Source organism: Melanerpes formicivorus, unplaced genomic scaffold, assembly GCF_026170545.1.
Source record: "Melanerpes formicivorus ecotype bairdi unplaced genomic scaffold, bMelFor1.0.p_v2 SCAF_14, whole genome shotgun sequence".
NCBI lineage: Eukaryota > Metazoa > Chordata > Aves > Piciformes > Picidae > Melanerpes > Melanerpes formicivorus.
This window is the reverse complement of record NW_027142366.1, coordinates 10,556,910-10,568,749: the sequence shown is the minus strand read 5'-3', so window position 1 is coordinate 10,568,749 and position 11,840 is coordinate 10,556,910. Positions and strand designations below refer to the sequence as shown.

At 59.1% G+C, this 11,840-nt stretch overlaps 1 protein-coding gene across 1 annotated transcript; it reads right to left on the bottom strand.

The window, feature by feature from the left end:
• Positions 1-4,066: 4,066 nt before the first annotated feature.
• UBALD1 (UBA like domain containing 1) lies at positions 4,067-11,495 on the bottom strand. Its single transcript, XM_068146951.1, has 3 exons — positions 11,231-11,495; positions 5,396-5,455; positions 4,067-4,452 (listed from the first exon to the last, which is right to left on the bottom strand). Exons 1-3 carry the CDS (start codon positions 11,336-11,338, stop codon positions 4,132-4,134), a joined length of 489 nt encoding a protein of 162 aa, XP_068003052.1. The 5' UTR covers positions 11,339-11,495; the 3' UTR covers positions 4,067-4,131.
• Between the last annotated feature and the right edge of the window lie 345 nt (positions 11,496-11,840).

The following is an 11,840-nucleotide window of genomic DNA, read 5'->3' as shown; positions in this document are numbered from 1 at the left end:
GGCAGGTTTTGAATGCCTCCAGAGAAAGAGACTCCACAACCTCCCTGGTCAGCCTGTCCCAGGGCTCTGCCACCCTCAAAAGTGTAGATTTATTTCCCATTATGTTTATGTGGAACCTCCTGTGTTACAGTTTGTGTCAATTTTTCCTTGTTCTGTTGAGGTGTGGTGACCTTCTGCCCTGGTGTTGTCTCCACAGGCAGCATGGTGTCTGACCCACAGCAAACCCAATACTTCTTCAGCCCTTGTGAGACCTGGCAGCCCCAGGCCAGTCCCATCTCACATGTTGTAACATTGGCTTTGAGCACAACCACAGGGCAAAGGGGAAAGGTGAAAGCACTTTGCCAAGGGTGAGGGAGCTGGAACTGGGATGCTTGTCCCCTTTGAATATTTTCCACTTTTGTTTGGGGGAGCTCCATGGACATGGGCATGTTTTGGCCTGATGTGGCTGATGCTGTGGCAGCACTGTTGGGTCCCAGAGACCTCCTCAAGCCGCAGTCTTCACTGCACACTCTCCCTTCTCTCCATGTCCTCCAGAGCCTGTGGGGACCCAGCATCACTGACCAGACCCATAGTGCTCAGGGCGTGGACGTGTTGTGGGAAATGCTCACCACCATCTGCTCCCTGAAAACCACCGTTGAGGGCTTCCAGGAGGAGCTGCTGCTCCTGAAGGACAGCTCCCAGGAAGTGCCTACATAGAGCTGGCACCATTGCTGGAAAGGTCTCAGCAAAGGGGTTGGGACCTGCACAGATGGCCAGGGTGCAGGCAATGACAGGATGACATGCTGGGCTCAAGCTCCCTCCCACCTCAAGGCCAAGCTGGGAGATGTGGGGTGTGCCCTGGGGCCCAGGGGTTTTGGACAGACACTGCCTGCAGCCACGGAGCCCAGCTCTGGCCCAGGTTGAGTGCTGCCAATCTCTGCCTGTCCCTGCTGATGCTGACCCCCACCATTCCCAGCCCCTGCAGATGCTGAACCCCCAAGGCCTCTGTTTAACAGGCTGGGCTGGAGGAGGTGCAGGAGAAATTGGCACAGCAGGACAAGCATGGACACCTCCTGCAGAGCATCCTGGACCAACTGGTGAGTAGGGGCAGCCCTGACTGAGGGGCTGGGGAGGGTATCTGTGGCACTGTGCACAGAAGCATGCAGCACCAACTCTCTAGGACTGTCCCCGAGCTGTCCAGGGTTAGCTTTTGGCAAATGAAGCTTCCCAAGGGCTGCCCTGGCTGAGGCAACCTGTCTGAGCAGGTGTTGGTCCCCACAAAGTTGTTCTGACAGGGCCCATGTCACCCTCCCAGCATCTGGAGCAGAGACCTCCATCCCTGGGTACTGCAGCATCATGGCCACTTCCACTGCTCTTGTCCCTCTTGTAGTGCCAAGAGGATTTTATCCTCTAGATTTTGAGGCTCTGGGAGACCTGCAGGGCTGGGGACAGAGTGGAGCTGGAGGTGCTGGCAAGGCTTGGAGTCTCTCTCCCCGTCCCAGGGGCTGCCCAGCCACTTCCCTCCTGGAACAGGCTGGACCTGCACCAGAGCTCTGTCTGTGGGGTGACTGCTGGTGAGGTGCGTGCAGGTTTCTTGGTGCAAGGCTCCTTTGCTGGGGGCTGGCAGTGCCCCTCAGCTCCTGAACAGCATGGGCCACCTCTCTCTCCAAAACTTCAGGGGCTCTTTAATTTCAGAAGCTCTCCAACAAGGAGCTGAGTCCTGAGGCCTCGCAGGAGCCGGCCAGTGAAGTCTCATGCAGGCTGAGCTGTCTGCTGGAGCAGCAGGTGGCTGTGGGGATCCACATCAGTCACCATGAGAGCCAGCTCCAGCAGCACAGTGAGCACTGACAGCCACACCATGCCAGGCCATCATACTGGGCTGTGCCACCAGACCTTGGCCAGGACTAGCTGGTATCAGGGCCATCCCATGTGGGTCCCTGAGCCACAGCAACTCCCTTATGTCTCTGCCTCACTCCAAGCCACAGTGACATGGCTGGTGGTGATATGGTGGCTGCCCTCTGAGGCACCCCAGAACTGGCCATGCCTGGGACCTGGCAGCAGTGCTGGGGGTCTCCACAGCCATAAAGCCACCTCAGTTTGGGATGGTTGCCCTGCTAGGGGCCTGCAAGAGCTGACACTGCACAGATCAAAGCTTTGATGTCTGTTTTCAGATGAATTTGGGACCCTGGAGGGTGTGGCTGGCCCATTAGAGGAGGGGGCAGGTGCACTCAGGGCTGTGCTGCCTGGCCTCAGGGGACTGGTGGGAGCCACTCTGCCCTGGCAGCTGCTCACTGCACTGTGGTATAGAACACCAGTAAAGTTGCTTCCTCCTCTATTGCCACTCTCATAGTCTCTGGGCTCAGTGAGGCACACTGGATGGCCTTGGGGACTCAGTGACCAGCACCTGACACTTTGGAGCTGGGTCCTGTTTCTGTGAGCTCTCCAGTCAGTCAGACATTCAGGTCTGTGCTCTGGCCTTGGATTTTCCAATCCTATGGCTGTGGTAGCCCTGGGACAGGGACAGGCAAGTTCCCCTCCCCACCATCCATGTCTCCATGTGGTTTCACCTGTTTCACAGGCAGGTGGCTCCCTCCGAGGCTGGGGACAGGTTCCTTTTCTGCTTCCCCTGGGTAGGCTTTGTGCTGCACACTCCCTGCTTCATGAACCATTCCATTCCCAGCAGAACTGCAGACTGTGCTCCATGTGTGTGCAGCTGAGGCTAATGATCCCAGCTCGCTCCAGATGCCACCACCTCAGCCCAGTCCACCTCGGTGGTGCAGGACTGAGGCACACAGCTCCAGCACAACCCCACAAAGGGAAATTCATGAGGGCCAGCTCCAGCCCCTGCTCCCAGCCTCTGCTGAGGCTGTGCAGGTGGGAGCCAGGGTGCAACCACTGCTCCTACAATGTTTATTTTAGCAACACAAATAAGAGATTGAAATTAATTATTGACTGGTGAGCACAGGGCTCTGCAGGGATGGTGACCTCCAAGGGAACTGGCCCTCATCAGCCGGTGAAGGTGGAATAGAGTCCAGTCACAAGAGGACACCCAGGACATCCAAGTGCCATGCAGAGAGCCTGAGGTCTCCCTGCAGCCCTGCCATTAGCCTACTCCTGCTCCTGTCAGGGACTCACCCCCACAGCTGATGTGGGGCAGAGCTGGGCTGGCTTCTGCTGGGACTGAGCCCTGGCACGGGCCTGGCCAAAGGCAGTCACCACATGGCTGGGATGGAGCGTTTGGCACTGCACACACAGTGGAGATGTGGCCAGTGCCAGCTTGGAGGCATGGCAGGCACAGAGCCACTCAGAGAGGGGATCCTGAACGCCTCCCAGCCCAAGCCAGCCTCGCCCATGTCCCCTGGCTGCTGAACGAGGCAAGGACACGGGTTGAAAGCAGAGCGTGTATTGCAAGCGGCTGCGGTGCGGCTGGAGAGCCTTCCAGCCGCCGGGGAAAGAACAGAGGGGTTAAAAACGATCCCAGTCTCTAGGGTTACACTGTGTCATGCAAACAGCCCCGGGGCAAACCCCATCCCAGGAGGGTGTGCAGGCCCAGCTGGGCCACCCTGGCCACCATTCCTGGGACTAGTGAAGGGCCAGGCGTCCCCCAGCCCTGCTCACCAGCAAGCACGGAGTGTGCAGGGTGGAGGCTGCAGCCAAGGAGGCACAGTCCTCACTCTCTCTGCCCCTCACAAAATCCAAGCTGCACACCATGTGTACCCTCCACCTGGTAAAGTGGGGCCAAGGTATGGGGGGAAACAGCCACAACCCACTCTGTCTGGTGGGGTGGCTCAGGGGACCCTGAAGAAGGGACCTCCTCTGTAAATGTCACTCACATGCAAACTCCGGCGTCCCAAGAGAGGAGGGGGTGCTCCCTCCCCAAGAGCCTGGCAGCGGCAGGGGTCCCAGGCAGAGGCCAGCACCGGCCCCGCGTCCCACGCAGCCTCCTGCTGTCTCTGGGCAGCTCTGTTTGAGCTCGAGGACAAGTAAAAACTACTTCAAACCAAACCCATGCAAGGCAGCTATTTGCTCGTGTGTCTCGGTGGCTGCCAGACGCCCTGGCAGCAGAGTTCCTCTCCTCTTTGGGGAGTGAGGGGGAAAGAAAAAAATAGATTTATTTATAGGCAGGGGTCCCCGCTGCTCCCCGCCGCGGCCTCATCTCTCTGCCTCCATGGTCACGTTGGCCTTCTGTTCTGCAGTGGCTTGCTGGGAGACGGCGGCTGGCCAGCCCGAGGGCTGCGCCGGCGCGGCCGGAGTCCACATGCTCTGCTGCTGGCCGGGGGGCGAAGCCGCCGGCCAGGCGGGGTTGAAGGCCCCGTGCTGGGGCAGCGGCGGGGCCGGGGGTGGTGGGGAAGTCGCCATGGATGCCACAGGGCTGCTGCTGTTGAAGCTCTCAGAGGCCTTGAGGCGGGAGAACATGGTGAGGGCGTCGGGGAAGTTGGGCGGCGTGGCCGGCGTGTTTGCAGGAGTGCACATCTGCGGGAAGGAGAAAGGGTGAGGGGTGAGGGGTGCTCTCCACCTCCTCCCTCCCACCAGGGCCCAGCATAAGGCCCCTCTGCCTCCACCACTGTGGCACACTGGAGCTCCTGGACCTGCGCTCTGCTGCTGATGCTGCCCACAAGCAGCAGTTGATCAAGGCTCTGAAGACCAGTGGAGACACCAGTGTGGAGAGCCCCTGGGCAAGTCATGGATCTCCTCTGCCCCATGACCTGCTGGTGCCACCCTGGACCTGCAGCTTTCTGGCTCAGCTCCCACCCCATGGCAAGACCAGGCACATTTGGAGCCCACTTGCTCTGCATGCTTCAAATCCCTACTTGTCCCAGAGAGTCAGATGGGGCCACATCAGCCAGAAAATCCCTAATACACATCTGGCCAAGCAGATTAAGGGCTGCTTGGGCATGAGAGTGAAGGGACCCAGTCTGGGGACAGCTGGGAGAGAAGAGACAGGCAGCACCCATGCGTGGGCACACTCTCACGTTTACACACAGCCAGACGCTGCGCACACTGTGCCAGGGGCACGCTGCAGGGCTCTGCACGCTCAGTCATGCCAGCAGGCCCATGAGGCTCTACACGTGGCTGTGTCTACACAGCCTCTCTCTGCAATGCTGAGGGTGATCTGGACTACTGGCCATGCCCAAAGCATCTTGCCAGACCATTTCCTCCCTGAGGAGCAGCCCCAACCCCTTTGCAGGGTTTTGAGGGCACTCCCAGACCTGCTGTCCCACCCACTATGCCACCCCCAGTCGCTCTCCAGGAAAACCTTCCTTGGCAGGCAGCTCTGGCAGTGCCTGGGCAGACCTCCCTGCCAGCACTCCTGGGAGCTGTGAAGCCACTGAGCTGGGCATCAGCACCAGCCCGGAGCATCCGCCAGCTGGTGCTGTGCCCCAAGCGAGTGCTGGAGAGGTGGCAATGCACTTACCATCTGATGGTGGTGGCTGTAGGGGATGTTTGTTTCTTGGAAAAAAGCACTGAGAGCAGTCTGAAAAAAAAAAGACAAAAATAAATCAGGAAGATGATATTATCACTAGCACGGAACTGGGCACCTTCCTCGGCCCTGCACACAACAGCAGGGCTTTGCAAGACCTCTAAAATGACCCAAACCAGGCCCCAAGGGGCTGGACTGTGCCCACAGCCCATATCCAGATGGGATTGCACTGTGGGTGGCTGCTCCCATGTCCCCAGGCAGGACCCACGCCTGCCATCTGCTTGCACCAGTGCAAGTGTTTGGGGGATCACCAACGTGGCTGCTGCTACAGCAGACCCTGGCAGGCGTTTCAGAGCTCACAGCAACGCTCTGCAGCCGCTGCGTGCAGGGAGAGCAAGGAAACCAAAACCAAAGCCTGCAGGAACCACTCTGATCTGTGTCCTTAACAGAACAAGACCATGGTTACCACAAGGATGGTCTCTCCTGTTGGGAGATGCTCAGGGCTGGGACTGCCACAGGCAGCCCACCCCATAGACCAGAGCATTTCCACGTCAGTCGCAGGCAGGGCATTATGCTTATGACTGACATAGTGTTGGTTAGCTTCCAGTTCAGACCAGTAATATCTAGTAAATGTGTCACATGCCAGACATGTGAGAGTGCAAGGCAGGAGTTGCCGGGAAGGAACACTGGGAGCATGAACTGGCCAGGAGGGCAGACACCCAGCCCAGGTCTGGGAGGAGCGGAGGCAGCAGAAGCTTTGGGACAGCTGGAACTGGGCTGATGCAGGATGGGCAAAGGTGAAGCTGACTTGGGTTCTGTGCCAGGCTTTAACTGAGTTTGTGCTAGAAAACAAAGTTTTGATTCAACTGCAAATCAGATCTGACAGAAATGTTAAGAGAATTGGTTTGGCTTCAGTTCTGGTTGGAGGAAAAGCCACGGTCATAGTATCATAGTAGTATCATAGTATCAGTCAGGGTTGGAAGGGACCACAAGGATCATCTAGTTCCAACCCCCCTGCCATGGGCAGGGACACCCCACACTAGATCAGGCCTCATTCAACCCTCTCCCAATGGCAAGTCTGGCCTGCAGCTCTAAAACCAGGGTGTGGAGCAGAGTTCCTCTGTGACCCAAGACTTTGCTCCCTTCCTGCAAGCCAGTGATAGAATCATGGAATTGTTTCAGTTGGAAGAGACCTCCAAGATCGAGCCCAATCTTCGACCTAACACCACCACGGCCACTGAGATCCCAAAGTGCCATGGCCACATGTTTCTTGAATCCCTCCAGGGACAGTGACTCCACTGGAAAGGTGAAGGGGCTGTGATTGTACCAACAAGGAGCTGAATAGCAGGTGCCAGCTGCTCACAATGGGGTTTACTGTTTCCTGGCTAACCAGGGGTAAACTATGAGGCAGTGCAGGTGGCAGCCAGGAGTATTACCTGCAAAAAAAAAATAATCATCCAGACCTGGGCAGGGGAAGCAGCTCTTGCTCTAGAGTCTGGCAGCTCCCAGAGCTCAGGGGGAGCATGTGATAGCTGGGCTGGCCAAGCCCTTCCCTGTAATACCTGCATTACTCTGGCTCCATTTAATAACCCAGCACCCAAACGCTGCAGCCAGGCAGGCTGCAACCTGAAAGCCCTGGGCACCCACAGGCAGGACTCGCTGGATTTCAGTGATGGCCACAGATCAGGAAGAGGGTCTGTGGCCCCAGAGGCCAGCTCCAAACCGGCCAGCACATGTCTGTGAACGAAGGAAATGGCCGACAGAGACAGACGCTTGTGAGGCAGTGACACTCCCATCCCCACGCTACCCTTCGTCCTGGGTGAGGTCTGATGTCAACACCCACAGCCTTATCACTCAGGCAGAAAGGATAGTGATAAGGAAGGGGGGTTACAGCAAACGAGAAGCACAGGCAGAGGTGTGGGCACAGCCAGATACCATAAGCAGATTACATCTGCTCTGCAGCAGTGCTTTCCAAGAGGCTGCGTGTCTGGGACTGTGCCATCGGTAGGCAGGGGCCGAAGAGGTCCCTGCTGTCCCCTGAGCTGCCCACTGATCCCTGCTAGAGCTGGGATGAAAGCTGTGGTCTGTGTGGAGGAAGCACTTCACCATCACAGGCTCCTCTGCCTAAAACACTGCATCTCCTCCCCTCCATCTGCCCCTTTCCAATACTGGCAGAAGCAGCCCCTCTGCCCACCACAATGCTTGCTACCTCCCAAGGGATCCAGGACCTGCAGCAGCCCCAACCCAGGCAGGTGAGAGACCCACACACCCATGTCCTCGGTGGTGTGGGGTACCAGGGTCATGCAGGTAGCCATCACTGCTGATGCCACCTAGTCTCCAGACAGTGTCACAAGTGCTGGGGGCAACGGGTGCAACTGCAAAGCTAACTGATGCTCCTTAGATTGAGAAGGAGCCTGAGCCACAGCTCAGCCCTGACCCTGGACCAAAGGCCCATTGCCCATGTCACCCTGGGTGTAAGAGCAGGGCAAGAACTGCACCTACTGTCTGGCCAAGCTTAGCACACAACCAGGCAACCATCTTCCCCCTGCCAGATGCAAAACCAGGAGGCAGATCACAGAGACTCTACCAGAGTGCCAAGAGTTACCTGTGGTGACCCAGAGTGCAAGGGCCAGGTAGGGAAATGAATGCAAGGAGACCTGGACACTGAGCAGAACAAGCTCAGCCTGGAGGAGGGGGCACACCCAGCCCTCTTCAGCCACTTGGATGGGACCCTGGGCACCATGGGACCCCTGCCCATCACTGCCCAAGCTGTACTCATGCCCTCTCCATCTCAACTGTGTGGGTGAGCTGGAGCTGCTGCAAGCACAGGGCTCTGGCAGCAGGAAGCTCACGGTGCTAGAGCAGTCCTGGGAGAACCCTGCCCTTGAACCACAAAGGGAGGGGAAAGTGGCTCAATAAGACATAAATACATCAGAAGAGGAAGTGGGAACCCAACTATGGACAACCAGAACCAGACACCTGCTTCTCCTCTTGCTCAGCACACACAACCTCACTAAGCTCAACTGAGACAAAACATTTCACCAGGAGAGGGAAGGAACTGGGTGTTTTTCTTAAAGCTGATTTCTTCTTCTCCTTCTCAAGCAGCCCCAGGGACAATCAGCATGTAACAAAACTGAATAATACTTTCCTGCCTAGGAAAGAGCTTGATCCACTACTCAGCCATGAGACATGAGACTCTGCAAACTCTGAAGTGTCTCCCTGGCAGCCTGGTGGAGGTACCTGCTGTTCTCCCTGGCTTCTCCCAAAAAGCCAGCACCTGTGGCTCTGGGATCGAGTGCCAGGCTTCACCCAGACACACTCCAAGCTGCTTTCTTCGGCCTGTAAACCTCCCCCTTCCATCAGCCATGGCACTGCTCCAGCTGCTGGAGGGCTGGGCTGGCACGGCCATTCCTGCTGGCACCCACCACAGTTGTCCCTGGCAGCACAGCAGAGCTCACAGTGCTGCAAGAGCTGCAAGCTACACCATGAGAATGCCTGCCCTGGGTCTCTGTGAAACAAGAGAGGAGTCACTGTGAGTACAAGGCATGAGCTGCCCCATTCCCTGGGCAGGGAGGTGTGCAAACCACATGGCTTCCTTGTTGAGTCCCTGAGTATGATCAGCTCATGCTGAAGCAAAGGCAGCTGTACCCCCACGTTTCCTGACTTCCTGCCCCTGCTCACTGTCCTGGATCATGCTCCTTCCCACTGGACAAACTCCAGGTGACACAGGGCTGGCAGGTCAACATGCACAGGGAGCCTCTGCAGCCCCCACTACCAACAACAGCCCCAGAGCAGCACAAGCCAGTAAAACTGGTTCCAGACCATCAGCATCCCACCAGCCTGAAACTGTCTGTGTTCTACAGTGGCATCCCTCTCCCTCCTGCTGGTGACCCAACACCCTAGGCTCCTGCTTCCTATCACAAGCTGCACCTCTGCCCAGGCAGGAAAGTTTCTGGGCATGGCAGATGGATTCCAGGGTGAACCTAACGCCTAGATCGTCTCGGCTACACTGTGCAGACACCTCCCCACGGTGGTCTTACAGGGAAGAGCAAGATCCTCAGGGTGCAAAGCAGGCTGCCCTGACTCACGCTGCATGCAAAAGCAGCACTTTGAATTGGAGGAGAGTGAAAACTGTGAATTACCACTGAACTCGCCTGACCTACACCAATCTACACCCAACAGAGGGCCAAGCCGCCGAATGGGCGCCACAACGAGCAGCAAAAGCCTCAGAACATGACAAGGAAGAAGTGAGAGCACGCTGGGGTCAGGAGCTGCCACCTCCCTAGCGTGGGCTCCCCGAAGCAGAGGTGCCCAGCGGCCATGTTGCAAAGGGAAGGAGCTGACCGTGGCACCAAAAGCGAGTGGGGGAACGTGCTAAGTGCTCATCCCCACGCGTTTGTTTACAGCCCGGCTTCCTCTGAGTCATGTGAGTGCCGAGCCGGCAGGAGACGGCTGTTTGTACTTGTGCAACTCGCCAAACGGTGGCAAAGTTCTGGGGGGAAAAAAAAAGAAGGGAAAAAAAAAAAAGAAAAGCCTTTTGAAAGAAAAGTTAAACTTTTGTCATCTGCTCCCGGCCCTCTGTTGCAACAGGCACGGAGGTGATGGCAGCAGATCCTGCCCGTCCCAGAGGGCCACTGTCAAACTGTATTAGTAAACAAATCGCAGCGCACGTTACACGTGCCACACGGCCCCCGGTGCTCCTGCCAGCCGGCCGCGGCGTTAAACGGGCACGGTGGAGGGGGAGCACTGCTACGGCTTCCCAGCCACCCCCACGCCTCCACCCACTCGCTCCCTGGCCACGCACGGCTTGGCTTTGAACACCTCTTGGCCTCTGGTTTAGAATCCGCAGATGCTAGAGCTGCACGGTGCTGAGCTGCCGCCATGCCTGATCCATCCGGCAGCCATCACGTTACCGACCAACCACGGAGTAACGGCCGGGAGGGTGCCAGCGGCGCTCGCACCCCTCTGGGCAGCGCTGTGTGCTGAGCGAGGGGTGCCCTGAACACAGGGAGCTACACGAACCGCACCTCCTGCTCTCCAGCCCGACTCACACCTCCTCCTGCATCGCAAAACACGCTTCAGCGACAAAGGTGCCACCAGCGTCAGACCCGCCAGCTCCAGCCTTGGGAGCCGCTGGGGCTGCAGAGGTGAAAGAACAAAAAAATCCCTGTTCCAGAGGAGCTTTGCCTGGTGCAGCCGCCACGCTCCTAGCTTTGCTCCCTGCACCGTGACTCCGGGAAGCTCCGGAGGCGCAGAGCACCCACAAAGGCTGCCGGGGGGAAGGTCCTTACCGCCACCCCTGCCCCACGCGTGACGTTAACTCCCGCCGATGTTACGGAGCATCCTGCCCGCGAGTAAGAGGAAAAGGAGTCTCAAGCCAGAAAAGCTTTGACCTACAAAGTCTTCTCTCCCACGGCTGCCTGCGGACTGAAACTCTCCACGGCAGGGCCGTGGGAAAGGTCGCGATGGGTTTTCTAGCCCACGGCCACGCAGGGAGGCGCGCTGCCCGGGAGGAGAGCTCCTTGCCCCCAGCCCTTCCGCCGGCCCGAGTGGGGCCCCGGCTGGCCCTGGCTTCGCAGACACCCACGCCCCGTGCCTCCTCGTTTCCCCGCACGGGGCCCACGCCAGCTCCGCGCTCCCCGCCCAGCGCGGGGGCAGAGCGCGGCCCACGCCGACGCGAAGAGAGGAGGAGGGAAGCGGTGTGGGGGGGTAACGAGCAGAGCCGGGCCGGGCGCGCCCCACCCAAACCGACCTACCCAAACCCAACCAGCCCCGAGCGCTCGGCGGGGTAACCGGTACCGGCGGCCGGTGCCGGGGCGGCGGCCTCACCTCGAACTGCCAATGGGCCGCCTGCAGCAGCTGCTTGGCCTGGTCTGCGGCGCAGCCGGCCGCCAGCACAAACTGGTTGATCATCACTTGGTGCTTGAGCTCGTCCATGGCCCCGGCCCCCCGCCGCCCGCCTGCTGCCGCCGCGCCCAGGCCGCCGCGCCGCCCCCCGCCCTCACGGCGCCGCCACCATGGCGGAGCCGGCGCGGCTCACGCCAATGTTTACTGGGCACTGACTCACGGCGCCCGGCGAGCCCCGCCGACGGCCGCCAGAGGCGGGGAGGGGCGGGGCAGGGTGGCGGCCGCTGGGAGATGTAGTTCCCGCCCACCCTTCCGCAGCGCCGCCTCCGAGCACCCTGGACTACAACTCCCGGCAGAGCCCGCTTTGTTTGCGGAGCGGGAGCCGGGCCTTGGCGTTCATTGAGTGACGTTTCGAGGTGGCCTATCACCACGTGGGGCTTGGTAGTACCTGACCGTATATGGTCAACAACGCCGCTACCCCCAATCGGAGGGCGGCGGGGGCGGGCCGGAGCAGGGGCGGGTCACGTGGGCCGGCGGGCGGTGTTTACAGTCGGCCGCGTGCGGTTTCCTGTTGACGTGCGGGGGCGGACGA

Excerpts from the sequence above, each read along its gene's own strand:
- UBALD1 (XM_068146951.1), bottom strand. The coding sequence starts at position 11,338 with ATGGACGAGCTCAAGCACCAAGTGATGATCAACCAGTTTGTGCTGGCG. Across the intron at positions 5,456-11,230 it reads CGGCCCATTGGCAGTTCGAG|ACTGCTCTCAGTGCTTTTTT; the intron begins GTGAGGCCGCCG and ends TTTTTTTTTCAG. Across the intron at positions 4,453-5,395 it reads ACAGCCACCACCATCAGATG|ATGTGCACTCCTGCAAACAC; the intron begins GTAAGTGCATTG and ends TCCTTCCCGCAG.